General features: G+C 39.0%; 2 protein-coding genes and 1 long non-coding RNA gene across 3 annotated transcripts in view; 2 read left to right on the top strand and 1 right to left on the bottom strand.

Annotated features, from left to right (window-relative positions):
* The window catches only part of LOC122361832, a 31,361-nt gene extending 27,955 nt beyond the window's left edge, over positions 1 to 3,406 (top strand). The window contains exon 5 of the long non-coding RNA XR_006253028.1: positions 2,978 to 3,406. This is a non-coding gene — a long non-coding RNA (uncharacterized LOC122361832). The remainder of the gene's footprint in view (positions 1 to 2,977) is intronic.
* On the bottom strand, positions 260 to 19,327 carry sec23a (Sec23 homolog A, coat complex II component). Its single transcript, XM_043262853.1, has 20 exons — positions 19,216 to 19,327; positions 17,670 to 17,905; positions 17,432 to 17,489; positions 16,282 to 16,368; positions 15,874 to 16,110; positions 15,707 to 15,786; positions 14,957 to 15,101; positions 14,244 to 14,402; positions 13,717 to 13,832; positions 13,368 to 13,491; positions 13,172 to 13,252; positions 12,975 to 13,064; positions 7,128 to 7,234; positions 6,251 to 6,404; positions 6,084 to 6,161; positions 5,839 to 6,000; positions 4,000 to 4,086; positions 3,419 to 3,574; positions 1,676 to 1,741; positions 260 to 1,506 (listed from the first exon to the last, which is right to left on the bottom strand). The coding sequence occupies exons 2-20, from the start codon at positions 17,888 to 17,890 to the stop codon at positions 1,417 to 1,419; spliced, it is 2,298 nt and encodes a 765-aa protein (XP_043118788.1). The 5' UTR covers positions 17,891 to 17,905; positions 19,216 to 19,327; the 3' UTR covers positions 260 to 1,416.
* LOC122361831 (adenosine receptor A3) lies at positions 7,256 to 12,957 on the top strand. The gene is made up of 3 exons (XM_043262854.1): positions 7,256 to 9,509; positions 10,494 to 10,647; positions 11,598 to 12,957. Exons 1-3 carry the CDS (start codon positions 8,762 to 8,764, stop codon positions 11,791 to 11,793), a joined length of 1,098 nt encoding a protein of 365 aa, XP_043118789.1. The 5' UTR covers positions 7,256 to 8,761; the 3' UTR covers positions 11,794 to 12,957.
* Positions 19,328 to 19,470: the final 143 nt, after the last annotated feature.

Genomic DNA, 19,470 nt, shown 5'->3' with positions numbered 1-19,470 from the left:
CCTCGCCTCGATCAAAGCCTGTATGGAAAAGAACAGCTCAGAAAAGATACACAACCTCCGTGCCTCGCAGAAGCAAGCAAGACGCGCCGCTTGAAGTGACACGAGAGTGAGAAAATGACGACAGTGTTTTGAACTCCTCTTTTAAACAACACACAGTCAGTTTCCGCGTCCTCCGAGACCCGCAGGATGCCGACTTGAAAAGGCACGAGTGACAGAAAGAAGGTTTTCGGTTTCCGAAATCTGAACACTGCAGGCCAGCTGGGATCACGAAGCCGTTTTTTATTAGAAACAAAACATACAATACTGCTAGAAATGGCTCATAAATATCAGAGCTAGAGACAGAAAGGCAGCTTACAAGTCTGTGTTTGGAACGGGGCGTTCAACCCTGCGCTGAAACACAAACCATCAACGGCGACGAGACGCGCACAGGGTCTAAAAATAAGCCATTGTTCTGCGCCGTTGGCTGGAGGCGGCGTTCGAGCGCTTACGCTTAATTGGCTACATTGGCACCGCTTTCACCTTCCTCGACTAGGCAAACAAAAGTATCTGCTGCAGGTGTGCTAAAACCAGCGAGTCGCCTCCCTCCGTTCAACGCAAGTCTCATCATAGAGCTTCGTACGCGTAAACAAAAATAGTTCAGGCCAAGAATGAATCTTCAGTCATTATTCACTCGCCCTCGTGTTGTTCCAAACCTATATGCTGACAAAGAGCTTTTGAAGTATTCGTGTGCTTTTTGCTGTAGGGAAAAAGCACAATAACATTAAATCAATATGACTTTTGCACTACATTTCAGGTTTTCCGAAGCCGTACAATAGCTTTGTACAAAGACATTTAAGATAATTCATGTCTAGAGCGTTAAGAAGCCACCAACAACAGCATTGGATTATTATTTAATTTAACTTGATTACATAGGTCAGTGAATATTTATGAATAATGGGTATTTATGACCTTTAATAGTACTTTTGCTCTTTTGGAGAGAAATGTGAGCTAGGCGGTGAATGATGCCAAAAAAACTGAAATGGGTGAAAGCTTAAATGGCTTCAGAAGACTTGGAAATAAAGCATATGGACTATTTTTGCTTAAAATCCAAAAACTAAATCAGCATATGGGTTTGCAATGGCACGAGGGCACGTGCACAATGAACAAATTGTAATTTTTGTGTAAACTATTTTTTTTAACCATGTAGCTCACGTAGCTAAATAGATTTATTCTGATTAAAACGGCGACAAATGTCTTGTCCCGATGTGTACTCAACATGTAGTGTTTACCATTTTTGTCATAATTAATCATTCAAAAACGGCACTTTCCTTCACGACCGACTCGATCTAGGCTGAATACGTGCATGATATAAATGGAGAAAACTGAGGGCAGCGCCAATGTGAACCTGCTGGTTATGCGTTACTGAGAAAAAGACTCTTAGGCAGCGCTGGACACTGCCAGCTTTTTCAGATGATCCATAAACACCTGTAGACTCACGTCGTCTGTCAGAATGGGTGCGCCAGACTCCTACACAAACACAGGAAGTGTGATTCAATCAGTGGCGGTGTGGGTAAAACAATATTAGAACAAGCCGAGACGTGTTTATATTGTTGTGTAACAGCAGCTCGTCACAGTCGACTAATCAATATTCCTCACATAGGAAATATGCTTGTGTTGGTGAGACATAGGCGCTTACCTGACCCCATGCATACATGTTGTTGTGAGTCTGAGAAGGATTCACTTTGGAGAGGAGGAAACGAGCCTGCAGGGAGGAACGGAAATAAATCTCGGTAAAAATCCAGACCCTAAAAACAGTTCACGTGGTGTGTTAATATGCAGATCAGCAGCCGCGTCTCGATGACCCATTACAGTCATTTATTCACAAGCGCCGTTTAAAAATCTCTGAGGGCGAGTTGCTCAGGCGTAGAAATTGAGTGAAGAGCTGTCGGAACAACTGTTTTCAAAGTAGCACCTTCCATTTGAGCCGTCATTAATCAAGGCCTGAGAAGATGGAGGTGGCTTTGTGAAAGCAATTTATAAATATTTGCACCGACTAATGCAAAATTACTGATTCAAACTACATTGGCCATGGTGCTCTCAAACCAACAATTTTTTAATAAAATGGATATGGATGTCTGTAAAAACCTACAGTTTACAGTGTGTCAATTCAGTTAACGGACCCGATTCACTTTTGCCCCACAAAGACATACGAGAGATAATTGAAAATGTTCATATCTAGTAGGGCTGCAGGATTATGACAAATCGTAACTGTCGATTATTCCCTTGAAATTGTAATAGCGATGATTAATTACAATCATCACAACCTACATTGAATGATGTTCATAACATTGTTTGAAGCAACTGTGTGCCATATTTTCTGATTAAAATAAACGAGCTTAAAAAACTACTGAAAAATTATAATATTAAGCCTAAAATGTAAACTATACATCGGATTGGTTTCTTCTTTTAAACAAAAAAGTAAGAAGATGCATAGTATTATAAGGCTACACTAAAACTAAAATTAAAACAATGCAAAAACCCTTCAGATAATGTGTAGAAAAACATCTTAGGCACACAGAACAACAAGTGGATTTTGAACAATTTATTGGCGCTTTTAACGATCATGTAAGAGAGAATAAGAGACAGAGATAGAGCGGAACGTGTATGTATATACACACACACACACACTGTGACTATGATCAGTTGACATCCATATTCAAGAGCCAAATGCACTTAAAAGTTGGCTGCAACATGCAGAATGATCTTTGATTTGTTATGCTGCTTGGCAACCATAAACCCGAGCCAGGCTAATGAACAATATTACTTGGCAGAAGATTTGCTTGTGTTTTGTTTTTAATTATTATTAAAATAATTCAATTGAACTGTTTGTTGAAAATTGCCATTTTTCTAATTATAACTGTTGTTGTAATTCCATTTAAAAAAAAAAAAAAAAAAGAAAAAAAAGAAATAATCCATTGAACTGTTTTTATTTTCCCAGAATAAGGGAACCAAAGAGAACCAAACCTGAGCGGACACCGAGCTGCCTACCTAGAGAGCAATTTAAGGCATCACTGGTGCATTCCCAACATAAAGCCCATGCCAAAAAGTAAGCAGAAACATTTTGCTGACAAATCTGACATTGAGAGAGCAATCCAAACCCAGAGAGATGAAAATAAAAATGTGTAATCTAAAAGTCAAGATGAATTTCAGTTTTCTGCATCACGGAAATTGCAAGACCCTAAGTATGCGAAACAGCTCGTATAGAACAACACCTCATGCCTTATTTAACTAAGACTGCACGGGTCAGTGAATATCAATGACCTTTACTTATGAATAATGAAAACTGATGACATTTAATCTTAAATGTCTAAACACAATCAATCAGTATAACCTTTTTAGTTTAGTGTGAGTGCCTCATAATTATTGATGTCCTCTGTACCTGACTGCCGCCGTGCTCTGTGTCAATGTAGCGTGGCATGGGGAATCGAGTGTGCAGAAGCTCTTGGGCATCATCCACAGGCGCGTGAAGCAGGTGGCGGAAGTTTTCATACTCGGGCATGTCCTGGTACCCGGCTTTACGCCACTGAGACACCGTCTACATGGGGGGGAAAAAAATGCAGTGCGCCTGTCAGAAGTCATCCAAAAAGGTGCCAAATCTGAAAATTCATCTTGTTTACTAGCGCTAGTAAATGTGACTCTAAGGGAACATCTCACTCCATTCGTTTAAAATTTCACTTCATTAGCATGTACTTCAGCTAGACACCTACAAGTGTTTCATCAGAAAATGTCTGTCCTCTGAAACGCAGCCAAGTTTAAACTCGTTTCGGTGCAACTGGCTCTGATTTCATTTGCACAGATTACTGAACAGTTCAGACCGAGACCAAAGAAACAGACTGCATTCTTAATTATTGATAAGAGGAAAAAGACTTGGCTTTAAACCAACGTCTACCCGGTCACATGGGAAAACAAACCACCGTGCAGTCGTAAGGCAGAACATGTGCTGTGATTTTTACATCTTACCTCTCCGTGGTAAATCACAATCTGGAAGAAGGTGTCCATGAGGAGGATGCGGTCAGGCAAGATACTGCTGCTGTCCAGCAACACGGGCTACAACAACAGGAAACAAAGCCCATTATTAGACTGTCACTGTCAATGAGATGCATTGATAGATATCTTTTCCTTGAACTTCCCCCCTTCTGGTCCCAGTGTCAGGGGGAAAACGGTAAGCGATATAAAGCCTTCCATTAAAAGCAGATTAGAAACATGTCAGTTTGAGCTGTGTGATGTATCATCACCCTGATGCTGTTTAACTCACTGCTACTAAAGAACAAGCAGTAAAGACCATTATGGAAAAATTCGCCCATTTATGCAGCATTTCCTCCCCACTCTCAAAAAAAAATGTGTGCTGCTCATATGTGCAACCTCTATGCCACTGGGTACAAATGGTACCGTGCCTTTTGTGGAAAGGTTTGAAGACGATATGAGCTTGAATGAAATTAAGAACAAAAGATCACATCACACTAATTAAACAGAACACTGTTTAATCTGCAGAGTCTGGGGACATCAAGTGCAAAGTCATCATGACACTGCACATTCAGTGCGAGTCATGACACGTGATTGACTTTGAAGATCATTCAAAAGAAAAAAAAAAAAAAAAAAGTTTGGGGTCAGCAATTGTTTTTATGAAATCACAGTTATTCTGCAAGGATGCATTTATATGATCAACGTTAGAGAAAAAAAATTGCGGTCAAATAATTAATTGCTTCCAAAATAAAGGTTTTAGTTCACATAATATAGGTCTTTGTGTATATATATATATATATATATATATATATATATATATATATATATATATATATATATATATATATATATATATATATATATATATATATATATATTACACACACACAAACAAATATTTATAAATATTACATATAGTATTATATGAATATAAATATATACACATGCAAATACATGTAAATATTTTAATTATATACTGCAGTAATTCCCACAGGATTTTGTCCATTGCGTCCAGTTTGAGTTTAGACGAGTTTTGGCACTTCAAATTACTGTCACATACTGTAATACAACTGAATGCCCAATAAAGCTGTTCACATTGTACTTTCTGTTGTCAAATATAAATGGTAAACGGGGCCCGTTAATACTACTCAGGAATCATTGTCTCTATACTCCTTAAATCCTATTTACAGTCGAGACATAGTCTGATGAAATCAATACATGTCAAACATACACTAGCAATTTTAGCAATGTCAATGTTTTGTCTCATTCAGCGCGCTGTCTGTGTCTGAGTAACAAACTGAGCATATTAACAGATGAATTATGTTCATATTTAAAAGCTCAAACAGTCAATAAGCAACAGGCGCTTGGAAACGCTGTCTTGTACTCATTTATTATTGTCGAATCTGCTGCAGTACGACCAACTGAAAGCGCTGTTTCTCTTCTTCGCTGCACAGAATAGACGCAGAGAGACGACAGGGCTCGCGGTCGCAGGGCAGTACTGGCGACATCATCTTCTAAGGTTTCAGATACATCAACGTATGGGAAAGACTGATGTGTCACCAAATGTACTTGGGCGACTGTTAATATACCTGGGAGGCCAGTCCAGGTAAAGTCCATGCGTGGGATGCTATTAATTGCGGCACTAATTGTTAAAATATGTTAAATATATTTGAAATATGTGCAAAAAGTTTATATACAGCGCATACTCATTGATTTCTAACAAATTACAATTTCATGTGTCGGAAAACATGCTTGAATCTTTCATCTATAAAGTCCATTGATCCGTTGAATCAAGCAAACGTTAACTGTGCAGTAGGAGAAGGTCCGCATGTTTACCTCTGGTGGTCCGTTGAACGAGTACGCATACAGGATGGGCTGTACCATTATCAGAGACTGGGTCAGGTCCTGTCTCATGAACTGGTGTCTGTAATAGGTGCTTTCATCAGGACTGTTGTTGAACACTTGCAGGAAAGGAGACCTCCTCAGATGGAACATAAACTGCCAAAAAAGATGTCAAGATCTCATTTTCACTTCGTTGTACAGTGAGACTCGGCGTAATCTGAGAGCGTGAGGAAACATACCTGAGGATACAACGAGAACGTCTCGGAGAAACGGAACGAGTTGGGATCGTCTTTATGATAATCTCCAAATTTCTGGCACTGCAAATGAAAGAAAATAAAGAAAGTATTGTGCATCCTTAATACTAAATCGTAGCACGATTATACTAAGTCCCAGCTGAAAGACTCACCAAGCGGATGAGCTGTCGGTCCAGCCAGCGCAGAACATCCGGGCCCTCCTCCGTCTCGGCCCTATAGACGGCCAGGCGGGCCATGAGGATGGCAGCGGCCTCCTGGTCAAAAGATGCTGCGATGCTCTGGATCTGAGTTTGCGCATCAGCCCAGCTGAAGAGGAGGATGTGAAGAACATGTTATAGCACAGTGACCTTCAAACACAAGCTTTTACATCATCGGTCTGACTCACATTGATTCATCCTTATTTCTGCATGTTAAAAAAATAAATCCTAAAGGTACATTTAGAGCAACAACAGAATAGAGTCAAAGAGCCCAGTAATGTTTCAGGCACTTAAAAAACTTTTAGTATGTTTGAAAGCTACATGCAGGGCATTAGGCTTTGTTGAAGACTAAATTTACGTTCGCGATGCACATCGATTCTGACAAACACATGCAATGTTCTAAAAGTGGAAACTTATGATGTCTTCAAGTTGTCATGGAAACTGTCCGTGACTGTTGAGAATAACAAATGCATGGTGCACAAAGATAATGTTCAAAACGGAGCGCGTTTATGAAAGGACAATCTACAAAAAGAACAACCTACAAGGTTTTTTTCCCCCTAGTTCTTCTCGCCAAGTGTACTATTACTCCGATTTAGAGTGAACAAAGTGGACACTTTGTGGACTTTGAGTTCTTGAGTCTCAGTGACATTTCGTTGACATTTGAGTTGAAATACAAAAATCACAAAAGCCTTACAGTTCCCAATCAAAAGCTGAATTTTCAGCATCATTACTCCAAGCTTCAGTGTCAAATTATCCTTCAGAAATCATTGTAATATGCTGATTTACTAATCAGGAAATACTTCTTATCATCATCAATGTTGAAAACACTCACTTTCTTGCAATTGTAGTCACTCTAATGCGCCTCTGCCCGCTAGAATGCTGGTACTGCGTTACGTACTGTATGGCTCCACGTCCACCCTGTGGGATAGGAGCATTGTGCTGTAGAAAAAGAAAAGAGCACACTGCTCAATATTTTGTTCAACAATATTAAAGACAAACCCATCAAATGCTATTGCAAAGGTAATGGCTTACAGTGTCACCAAGTCACGACATTAGTTGAACAAAAATTTGGCAAAAGGAGTTTTCAAAGCATTTGCAAAGCTGGAGTGTCCCACTACTCAAAAAGTCATCCTACGCATTTCTTACATAAATTTCCAAAATGTCAATGTTTAAAAAGTCTCAAAGACTGGATTTATTTGATTAAAACAGAGAAAAAACATTTTAAATTGTAATAAAATCTCACATTACTATTTTAATATAGTTTAAAATAAAATGTATTCCTTTAATGTCAAAGCTACATTTTTAGACCTTGCTGAACTTAAAAGCTCGTTTCTGCCAATTTCTGCTAATTTCTAAGAATTTCTTTTTTACATCCCATCTTTTTTACAATTCTAAAAAGCGAAATGCAAAGTCAGACTATAAAGATATTATTTGATTAAAACCGAAAAAGTTTTGAAAAGTAATATTATATTGTTTAAAGTAATATTAAGATTAAAATATAGTTTAAACATTTGAAGTCAAAACATATTCCTGTAATGCCAGAGCTGAATTTTTAAACCTTTGTGAAGTAAAGAGCATGTTTCCACCACAAGCATAAACTTTTTATATCTTTCTCACAATTGCGACTACATCTCAAGAGAGAGAGAAAAAGTATTGCATGATGTAAACTTGCAAAGGAAAAAAAAATAAGCAATTACCTTGTTTTATTTATTTTTTTACACAGTAGCGGAAATCGCTTTCATAGAATCTTGACTGCAACTATGAAATAATTGGTAAGTTTTGATATTCATATTCGACTAAACATTTAAGTCCAGGTAGGGTATTGCAAACATGCCTTGTGCAATACCACCAAACAACCTGTAATCCAAAAACTGTTTAAAGCTTGTATGAAACGACACATGTAACAGGATATAACTGTTATAACTGGAAGGAAGGCTTAAGCTCTGGGTAAAGGCACTGAAGCCTTAATTAATGATTAAGGCTTAAACCGCATTAGGGTCATGCTTCTTGCCAATTATACTAAAAAAACACTCAAGCATGAAACGGCTCATAAAGTCGACAGCAGCCGCAACAGAGAGGATATTGAATCTCAAGCGTCGTGTTTGCAGAGCAGTGCAGCTCCAGCCTCCCAGTGCGCCCTGTGTCCACAGAAACATACTCTTTAAATGTTAGATGCTTTATTTACCTCGCTACATGTGATTGTAGCTGTTCACATAGTTTTGCCTCTCAAGGCAGCGTGTTTGCCGTTTTCGAACCGGCTGAGGCAGGTGCTGATAATAAAGGTGGAGAGGGGTTTGACTAACGCTCCCCAAAGAGATCAGTGCTTGGTGAATTGCAGTTGATCTTCTACTCTTGAAGATCAGCATGAGGTACACTCCTCCCATAAAGCAACACCTTCCCTGGTGGTTTGGCACAGATAACGTGACCTCCTCTTTTCACAGCTTCCAGTGCGATCTCTGTCGTTGAATGAGCGTTTGTATTCTTCTTCGTAAATGTCTGCATTTGAACGCACATGTAAACATGCAGTGGACGGCGGTGGTTTATACGGTGCTGATGATTGGTTCCAGTATCTGCTCTGTGCTGGGGAACTTGCTGTTACTGCTGGTGGTGTTACTCAATCGGAGTTTACAAACGGACACCTGGGGTCTCACTTTAAGCTTCTGCCTGTGCGATCTGGCATTGGGCGTCTCCACTATTCCTTTCGGTATCCATAACAGCCTTTTTCAAGTCAAGAGCTACCCTAGTAAGAGCGCCACTTGCAAGGGCAGCGCCTTTCTGTTTTTGTTGCTCCAGCTCGCCTCCATCCATTCGCTCACCTGGGCGACTGTCGACAAGTTCACAGAGATCTGCTTCGCCCTCAGCTACCCCGTGATTTTCACAGCGTACAGGGCCAAAATCATCCTCGCAATGGTGTGGGTCTACAGCATCCTCAACGCAGCTCTGCCACTCTTTGGTTTTGGTAGTTACGTCTACAGCGAGACAAAGTTCCTCTGTCTTCCCAACTTCAAACCGTCCAGCGTCGCCTTCAACATGCTCTTCATGGTGTTGGGAATCATCGTTCCCATTGTATTGATGTGCTCCATGTATGGATATATTGTGTATATAGCCAGGAACCAGGTGCGACGAGGGACATTCGTTTGCAACGAAGACCACTGTTTCTACGTGCCAGCCAATAATTACTTCAAAAGCTCCATAGTAATGGTGACTACCATAGGTAAGCGTAATTAAACCAGGGGGCATAAAGCAGCTTTATTGTGTTTGATTTACCCCAGTGTTTTGGATTTTCAATAAGTGATTATCTTTCTGACATCACTTGATTAGGTGTAATCATTTTTCCTTGACATATGGAGACTTGCTTCCTGCTTAATACAAACTCAACTTTTTAATAGTACAATACTCTTAAGCTAATTTTAGATTGCAGTACCTTCAAAAAAGTCAAAAGTTTAGACACACTATGTAACTCAAATTTGTTTCAGATGACCTTACCTTAATGCTTCAAATTAGTTTTGCAGACAAACATAAAATGCCTGTGTATGAATTTTATTTTCAAAACTAAAACTTTAATTTATATAATGGACTGTAGAGGAAGGAAAAGCAGCCAACAAGTATCCAGCATGCTACTTCAGTGCTGTTTAAAAGCAACCCACATTGCAACTCATGACGTTGGTGTGCAGAGCTGGAATCTATACAAAGAAGCAAAAAATGCTTTTTCCATTTGATTTATTTCAAAGTTTTGCTTTCCTCCCCATTACGGAAATGGTAAAGAATGAGCAGGTGTTTCCAAACTTATGTAAATCAGAATATTTATAGAATAAAATGTAATAATTAGATTTATATTTAGTTTTTACATTGCCTTATAGTCTGGGTGCATGTGCAGACCAACAACTAACCCGCAGACTAGCAAACGTAACTGCAATATTAATTGTGATTTAGCTCAATGCAATTCATTTAATTTAAAATGTATACAATTGACAATCTAATTATTTTAAATGTATGATGTTTATTCCTCTGTCTTTGGTGACTGAGAAAAACGACAGCAAGGGTCCAGGTAGATTATGGAGAAACTAATTACCAAAATACATCACACATGCAACACAACCTCCAGACAGTTCAAGTCGATATTCCTCTTGAGCTAATGAAATAAGCTTGTCCAAAAAATCTTTAACCACGTCATGTGATTTGTGCGTGTTGTTGACAGTGTGCCTGCTCGTTTGTTGGCTGCCATACATCGTTATCTGCTTCTACGAGACACTGACGGGAAAAGAGAGCCCGCAGCCTGCCTCTGCTGTTGCCACGTGGCTCGTACTCTTCACTTCAGCTCTTAACCCATGGATCAACTCCATGACTCAAACGTAAGCAACTAAGAGCACCATTTTCATTACTATAATGCGTACCATGTGGAATTAAGTGTAAAAAGGCAATTATGTCTTTCATGAAGCTTATGGAGCTGGGCTGTATGACAGTATATTCATATAACAACAGAAACACGTGTTTCCTATAACATTTAAATAGCTATACCATTTTAGGTGTTGTTAACTGCTTTATTGTCATACTCTGGTGTAATAAAATTCACCATTATCCAAGCATTTAAGGTCAAAAATGTATTAAAATGTTTTTTTTCCTAATCAGCAAAGCTGTATTACTTGACATGACAAAATTGTTTAATAATAAATTAATTTGCTTTCTAGGCCATTTAACAAAAATGTTGTTGAACTTTTTTTTTAAATTTTGAATGCTTTCACCAAAAATATTACATAGCAGCACATCATTTGTTTTCAGCACTGATAAGAAACTGGTTAAAATGGAATCGGTTTACAATTTTAACATTCAATTTTAAGGGAAAATACACACACACATATAATCAAGACATTACTGTAAGTATACGTCATACAGCCCATCCCTAATGTCATGATATGTAGAAGGAAGACAGGAAGATCCATAACACATTCTCCCTGAAAAGGAGCTCTCTATTTTGGGAAATGTAATCATGGAGAGACATTACCTTTTTTATTGTTGATTAAGACTTTACTGGCCTTTTAACAATCAAATGTGGCAGCCCATATTAATACACGTCACATTTAATAAGGTTTGGTAAATAAACTGTGGCAGGAATCGAATGTGGAGCAGGATTGGGAAAGGAAGGTAGGTGGAGGTAAAAACTCAATGGCCAATTTGGGCCACGTCTAGAAAGAGAACATGGAGTGGCTATGAATCATGGTATTGATATGTGCTTGTTTTTTTAGATTCTTAGAGCTTGCAAGTTATGTGGGAGGTTTACCATGACCTTGTTTGTATCTCTCAGGAGGTACAGAGCAGCGCTGCGCAAAAGCCTGAATAAAATCCGGCAGATGTTTGAGTATCCTCGTAAAAACTCCCTCTCCCAGTGCACGACCATACAGCCACGCCGCGAGAGCAACAGCTTCTCCTCGCCAGCTCCCAGCGTACCTCCGGCACTACAAACAAACAACGAGCCCCAACAGGACCTCACGCTGGTTTGAGTGCGACCCTCACTGACCTTTGGTGGTTTGAATAGCGTAGAAATAATCATGACTTAAGGAAGCATCTGCAGCAATCGCTTCACCCCAGCACAAGAGGACACTGGGTTGGCGGAGCTAACCAGAAGCTATTTTACTGCTTATGATGTAAACAGACTTCATGCAGAAAGAAGTGTGATATACTACAGTAAAAAAAGGACTTTTGCTTCAAAAAACGATGTATTATATAGTACTGTAACTGTGACATGTAAGCCAGCAAGCATTATAGGAATATTTCACTAAAACAAATCACTCTCAAGCCATTCAAGATGAAGGAGAACTGGAGATCTTTAGTGTTACATAATTTGCTCACCAGTGGATTTTTTGGGTGCCGTCAGAATGAAAGTCCAAACAGCTGATAAAAACATAATAATACACAGTTCTAAATGAGTCAAAACTTTCTCTCCTGGAGAAAGTGTCATTATGGATTATGGACATGTATTTCAGCAAGCAACACATTAAGTGTTTAATTCTTACAAATATGCAGCCTTTCACTTCACTAGATGTTATTTGATGGACTGGAATGTTGTGGATTATTGTGATGTTTTTAATCAACTGTTTGGATTATGCCGGCACCCATTCACTACAGAGGATCCAATGGTGAGCAAATGATGTGATGCTAAATTTCTTTATATCTTATAAAGAAACAAGCTCATCTACATCTTACATCAAGCTAATTTTAATTTATGGGTTAAATATTGCTTTAAGACCCTGCATACTAACCTCCAAATCGATTTCTGTATAAATAATCATGTTTATACAACATACAATCCAATCACTGAAATAATTTATCATCTTTTGAAAATATATACATATAACTATCTTGTGAGAATCACTACAAGAGATGAAAGTTAAAAACTACTGCTTTAAAGTGAAATGCAGTTTAAAAAAAAAAACAAACTAAAATATCCTTTGTATGAAGAAAGTTTGCCCTCTAGTGGACCACCTGCAGTTAAGATGCAATCTGACATCAGGTTCACTATGTGACTTTTGTAATACTGAGGCCGTTTTTTGCTAAACTGTAATACGATAAAAATAAAATAATTTTCTGCAGTAATTCATAAGCATCTATCGCAAAGCTAGCTTCTGACCATGTATGACAATGATTATTTTACGAAAATCGAACTAATTTTACTCTGATGTACCTGATTTACGACCTCAAAGTAGAATGCAAGAGTGGTGTTTGGATCCAGTCCGCAAATCTTCCACTGACTTGTGCCGCCAGTTCCTATTTCCTACAAGCAGAAGTCAAAATGAATGACAGTATGTTCTCAACATTGCCAGGGAAAACACTTACCCTAAGAGAAAATTTCATTTAAAATAGATAGATAATAGTACTTACATTTTCTGACACACAGGGACCTTTGGCATTCAGGGAAACACACGGGCCGATTGCTCCAGAAATCTTTATCTCTCTTGAAGTCTGGAATAAAAAAAAGTTTAATACAATTAAACGATATGCACATATAGCGTAAGTAATGAGAGAATTAAATCAGACGAGACATCAGAACAATTACATATAAAGAAATGCAAGCCACCTTAATCTCGAGAGTCCCTGCTAATGCCATTTTAAAGGAGCCCTGCACGTCCTTAGTGAAAACTCTCTGGAAAGTTTGCTTGAATAGGGATGTGTTGAAAGAGTCCGCCATGACCATGTAACCCCTGCCATTTACACAAAAGCATAAAGATGTACTCCGAAGACATTGCAAGTTTACATCAGTGTAAAAAGTAATTAATTAAAACAGCATAAAAGCAAAGAAAGAGAATGTGTGCATACTGAAAATCTTGAGGGTGATATATCTAGAGTTATGTTAAACATGTGTTAGTAGGCATCAAAGTCACCTCAAATCTTGAGGCACACTTTAAAAAGAAAAATGAATTACTTACCCTGTATAGTTGGTGCAGCACTTCATTTCCAGTAATCCTGTCTGATCCAGAGCGCATGCATAAATATCAATGATGTGTCCATTGGCAGCAGCGCGGTTGGCCAAGGCTTCATAGTGCTACAAGGGAACAGAAACAACATTTAAACTTTAAACAGAAAAGGAATAGCTCAGACAGTAGTGCATGGCATCATCATCTACCTTAAATGCACTTGGCTACACTTGTGGTCAAATGTATAAATGTAGATGTAAACCCAAATGCGGTAAGAATTAGCATAATAAGCTTTTAGGGACCAGCTGGTTGCCAGTTCTCACACCTAACGCTGTACGAATAAAAATATGCAGTTGATTTTTCAGAAAATAAGACTCAGATTTTACTGCGTTCTGCTCTGAAACGCTCTGCAAGGTCAGTTCAATGCTCCTCTGTGGCCAATCACTCACCAGTACAGCCACTTTAAGATACTCCCATCTCCAGTATGTGGGTACTTCTACCAAGCCAATCATACAGACAGCAAATATGGGAAGACTCACTTTAGTTCCTTTCTTCATGAACTTGGCGTTGTCTTTCTCAATGTCGTGCCAGGATCTAATAGGCGTTTTCAGTTCATCTCCTACCACCATACCCGGGCCCTGAGTGGCAGGTCCACCGATGAAAGCCATGATGCGAGCACCTGTGTTAGGGAAAGTGCACTACAAAAGGGAGAGAAATGGAGAGAAACAATTAGTAAGCAAAGTTTTGGAAACACTTTAATGAGTTTATGCATTATATTATTGTAAAAACCTTTTGAGCCAGAGGCTTAAGGCTTCAGCTTAAACGCTTACAATTAGTACGCCTACATACAAAGTCATTTTTATAAAACTCAATTTTTCATAACAAAATATGCATTTTGGGCAGAATAGTGAATGAAAAGCAATCAACGAGTATCCAGTGTACATTGGAAACTTCTTCGATGCTGTTTAAAAAGCATCCCAGGATGCACTTCATTTTGACTTTTTGAGCACATCCAGAATGTGCAAAGCTACAATACGTTTTGATCCCAATATAATTCCCATACTTCTATTTGTGTTACTTCATTTAATGTCTTTATTGTTAGTATAAAAGTATGAAAAACAGTAATAACAAAATTGAGAAGGCATGTCCAGACCGACATTGTAAACATATTATTTAGTAACTGCAGCTTGTAGCAAAGCTGTCATCGCAGCAGACCACGATTAAAGATAATAACATAAATCTTGATTGTCACCTCTAACAGACCGACAGCAATGGAAAGAGCCACTCCGAGTGATCTCAGCGGCCGCTTTCCTTGAGTCACAGGCCAGGGGTCTCTCTGCAGCTCTCCCAGCAAATCTGTCAGATTCATATCTATCTTCTGTACTGGCTGCAGAAACCTGAGCACACATACATTCAGTGACCACCATGAATCCCGCTGCATCCATTGGTCCCCAGATTGGGGCTGGTTTGGTTTACAAAGATTTTTTTCCTCTACTACTGCCACCTGATGGGAGTTTTGGTTCCCTGTCAGTGTTGCCTTTGGTTTGCTTAATTGAGGTATAAAACACATTTAATGCACTTAATCAGAGACCAAAACTTAAAATTAATTAATTGCTCTGGCTGACAAAACTATTGTCTTCTGTAGAGATTATTTATAGCAGAATTAAATTTTGTGCGTAATAGATGAATTGTGCAACTTACAGTTTTATTAGATTTATTGTCTTTTTCAGAGCTGCTAACAGATGCATTTGTTTTATAATTGGTGAATTTGACCAGTTATTAAACTGAAATGACTCCAGCTGAACAGGGACACTAGAGATTGTTTAAAGCAGAACTTGACTCTGATTTTGTACGATCTATAACGTATAAAGGGCTTCATTAATACAAGTGACACCACTCAACGACTTCACAGATATATAAGAATTTGATTATGCAAATTATTCATTTATACAGTCTGAGGATTTAAATTCGCAAAGCAGCTATAAAAACGCATTTAGATCACCTGTTCGAAGGAGGAGCCTGAGGCTGTTGTGGCCCTCGCCCTGCCTGTGCCGCAGCGGGTTTAGTTAACCCAAGCATCTCCTGTACACAAGATTTATCAAATTAAAATGTTGTATATTAAGAGGCATTTGTGATGACAAGTTTAAACTTAAACGTATCTTGAACTACCTGAAGCTGTTTAGCGCTGAGATCTTTGGTGCCCCTGAAGACATAGCTCTTAGAGATGCCTTCACAGCCCAGCTCGTGAACCTGGACCATGCGTCCAAACGTAATGAGGCCCACCAGAGCGGTGGGAGGCAACAGGCTGAGGGACATCTGAAGCGACTCCTTCAGAGCCTGCAGATCATCATCTTCCATGCATGTGTCCACCACATACAGGAAGTTCAGGGGCATCTGAGGACCACGCTATATACATAAAAAAAAATGTAAAAGCAGAATCAACAAATTAAACTTCTCATTCATTAATTTTAAGTGGTCTTTATCTCAAATCCTTACGATTGATCGGTAACTATAACTGTATCCAGTTCTAGTGTTCAGTATTTATACCGCCATGAAAAGTAGATAGAAAAGCTTTACCTGGACAACATATTCAATAGTGGAGAACTGTGGAAGAAGCTCAGCAGGTTGGTTGACCTCGGATATCCCAGCGTAGGTTGGTGGGAACTATGACAGGACATGTTTTGCTATTAATTCATTGACACTTTTCTTGAGCTGCAACCATTAACTGATAAAAGCAATAATAAAAATATTAAATATTTAAACATTAAATAATGAACACGATTAGTGATCATTGGCATCTGTGCCCTCTGCACACAAAACATCACTTGTTAAATATGACTTTACAGGGATCACTTTACAGTGCAAGTGAATAATGAATTTCTTTGTATAAAATCTGGAAAACCGAGGAGGAAGGAGAGTGAGCCGCTTGCAGAAAAAGTGCATGACCCAACTTGTCACGAACTTAAGAATGCGTCATATTACGTATTTCAAACAAAAGCGTATATCGAGGGATGAGCTCTCTAAAATCAAAGTACGGTAAGTTTTTTGTTTTTGGCCATGCTGAAAAGTTGGTGAAATGTCACTCACGCCTTTTTGGTTCTCATCCCTCGATATTTTAAATGTCAGGCTCTCTGGCAGATGTGTGTGCTGTTGCATTTGCAATGCGCTTTCCCTCACAGTTTTATCCTTATGCAATAATCCTTATGCATTTCTTGCATAAAGGCTCGTCCCGACAGCAAGCAAGTCTCCGTTAAAAGTTCATACACTTCAATAAATGAGTATCGATACACATATGTGTATTCTTGTTAGGCATCAGATGCAAGTTAAAAATGTTTTGATTATAATAGCATTTTTCAGGAGAGCAGAAACAGTAAAGGGACTACTGTAATGGAGTATAAATATAATATGACTGTATTTGTGTTCCCCCAAAGTCTACTTTTAGGATGTACTACTTTAATTCATTCTAATTTCAAATGGTAAACAATCTGTTCAAATTTAACCCGTTTTTGCATATGGTTTAATATGTAAACATTTAGTATATTTATTTGAAAGATTGTTTTGAGGATGCGGACTAACAGATTCACAAATATTTGATCAGAATGAATCTTTTAACTAAAATTAGGATTTTCTTTGGGTTTTTACATCCGATTAATCGATGAGATAACCTGCAAATTAATTCGTTAATCGATAGTTAACTCTACACTTTTCAAAACTGAAACGACTTTACCTGATTTCTCTGATAGCAGAAGTTGCAAGCCCAGAGTTTTGCTCTGTAATCCACTTGACTGATTGTGCAAACAGGGGAAAAAAAAAAAAAACAGAAGCATAATAATATTAGGGCATCGCAAATAATGTATCCAGCTTTCATAATAAATGTGTTTATTTGGAAATTACTGCAATGGATAAAAAGTAGATCCTCCATCTGTGAACTCATTATGCTGTCTGCTCTGACTTAACAGACTTACCACAGAGGATTGAGCACAGCTCGGCACGTGGCCCGGCTGCACAGCACCGGCTCGTACTGAATCGGGGGAAGATCCGGGCGCTCCTTCAGCGGGGTGAAGAGGGAGGCCACAGGAACCACCATTCGCGTGGCTTCCAGACGACTGGACGGCCATACGTTCCAACTGAAACGGACGCCGTCGCGGTCCTCGTTCTGCTGGATGAACTCCTGGAAGGTCGCCATAGCACCCTCTGGAATCTAGCAGTTAAACGGGGTTCAAGAAGAGAGATGTACGTATGTAGGGATGTATTCAAATAAGAAATGCAATCAGATCTGTGTGTATATTACGGTCTGATTCACCGTTAACCTTTGGACGCAGGGCAAACTATAATGTCACATCACACATCGTTAAAAGCTGGAATGAGATAAGAGATACTAGTACAGAAAGCATCTATGATGCCAAATGCCCTCTAGGTAGGTAGCTCACTTAGTTTTGAGTCGCAGCCTATAATCCTGAAGTGACTATAATGCCCAAAAATGCTGTCTAGGTAGGGTATATACTAAGGTTTTCAAATCGGAGATCACTTTCCTAAAATATAAAAGGCAGCTATACATTTTTTGAGAAAGATAGAATTGCAGCATACTGAAAAATATCAACATATAGAATAAATATAACTTTATCTGTATTTTTATTCGATTTCTTATCTATTAGTATTTTACCTATTATGTCTACTTTTATTTGATTTGATCTGTCGTGGCAAAAACGCTTTGATACGGACTTTAAATCGGTTTATCCGCAAAGTGGATTAGTGCATTAGGCTAATTTTTTTTTAATATTATCATCAGTGTTATGCAATGCGTTTTCTCATGGAGGTTTTGAAAAGTCCACAGCTACAGATGAGCAGCAAAAATGCCACATGTGCAGATAAGAAGAGCGCAAACCGATTGAGCAGGAGACATAGTGAACACAATAAAATTGCCTGCTATTTGTGTAGCAACAATAAAACTGTGTAGACGGTTATAAAACATATAGGAGAATGTTAAAATACTAAATAAGTCCGAAATGCATCAGTCAACGGTTTCAAATGAGTAACGACTCCAAAATGATAAGCTTGCGGCAAATTTCAGGGTTACTCGTATATTTACGACAAGGTAATATAAAACGGAGGTTATGCAGTTTAAAAGTTTAGTTTTTTTAGTTTACTTGAACTACGTGGATCCACTGGGGGCGTCAGCCCACCCTCCCAAATTAGCCACAGAAAGCTAGTTCGATAGCATTAGAAATACAGACGAGCTCACGTCAACGTGAAAACAATTTGAGAGCACAGCAGCTTTATAACGATCCGATCCGGTCAAACATTTCGGTTAACGGCGCCGGCGATGACCCGCTTGTTGATTGTGGACGTGATGCTTCCAGTCAAGCCAGACCTCAAGCTAAATGCCCTTTAAACCCGCGATTTCTCGCACCGCGGACCGTCTCGCGCTCTACATCGATCGCCGTTCCTCGTCGGATCGCCAGCGCGGCGTAAACGATCATGCGTTTGCAGGTAGCGAGCGCCCAGACGTACCTGAAGCCTTGATTTAGCGTCTCCTCAGAGACTCGGTGACAGCGCGCTCACGGCTCGAGCGAGCGAGCTCCCGAGATGATGACGTAGCGGCTCAACATGGAGTCGGTGCCACGTCAAGAGCACGACGCTCATTTCATGATGCCTTTCAAGAGTTCAATTATACGCTTTATCTTCGAGCATGCGATCATTCTGTATATATTTTTTTTACTTTTAAATATGAAAAAGCATATCTTAATTATATTCGGGGGAAATTAA

The sequence above is a fragment of the Puntigrus tetrazona genome, chromosome 17 (genome assembly GCF_018831695.1).
Source record: "Puntigrus tetrazona isolate hp1 chromosome 17, ASM1883169v1, whole genome shotgun sequence".
Taxonomy (NCBI): domain Eukaryota; kingdom Metazoa; phylum Chordata; class Actinopteri; order Cypriniformes; family Cyprinidae; genus Puntigrus; species Puntigrus tetrazona.
Note: the sequence above shows the minus strand (reverse complement) of the source record. Positions and strands in the feature narration are given on the sequence as shown.

Excerpts from the sequence above, each read along its gene's own strand:
- LOC122361831 (XM_043262854.1), top strand. The coding sequence starts at position 8,762 with ATGAGCGTTTGTATTCTTCTTCGTAAATGTCTGCATTTGAACGCACAT. Across the intron at positions 9,510-10,493 it reads AGTAATGGTGACTACCATAG|TGTGCCTGCTCGTTTGTTGG; the intron begins GTAAGCGTAATT and ends TGTTGTTGACAG. Across the intron at positions 10,648-11,597 it reads ATCAACTCCATGACTCAAAC|GAGGTACAGAGCAGCGCTGC; the intron begins GTAAGCAACTAA and ends TGTATCTCTCAG.
- sec23a (XM_043262853.1), bottom strand. The coding sequence starts at position 17,890 with ATGGCGACCTTCCAGGAGTTCATCCAGCAGAACGAGGACCGCGACGGC. Across the intron at positions 6,162-6,250 it reads ACCGACAGCTCATCCGCTTG|TGCCAGAAATTTGGAGATTA; the intron begins GTGAGTCTTTCA and ends TTTCATTTGCAG. Across the intron at positions 6,001-6,083 it reads CGTTCTCGTTGTATCCTCAG|TTTATGTTCCATCTGAGGAG; the intron begins GTATGTTTCCTC and ends CTTTTTTGGCAG.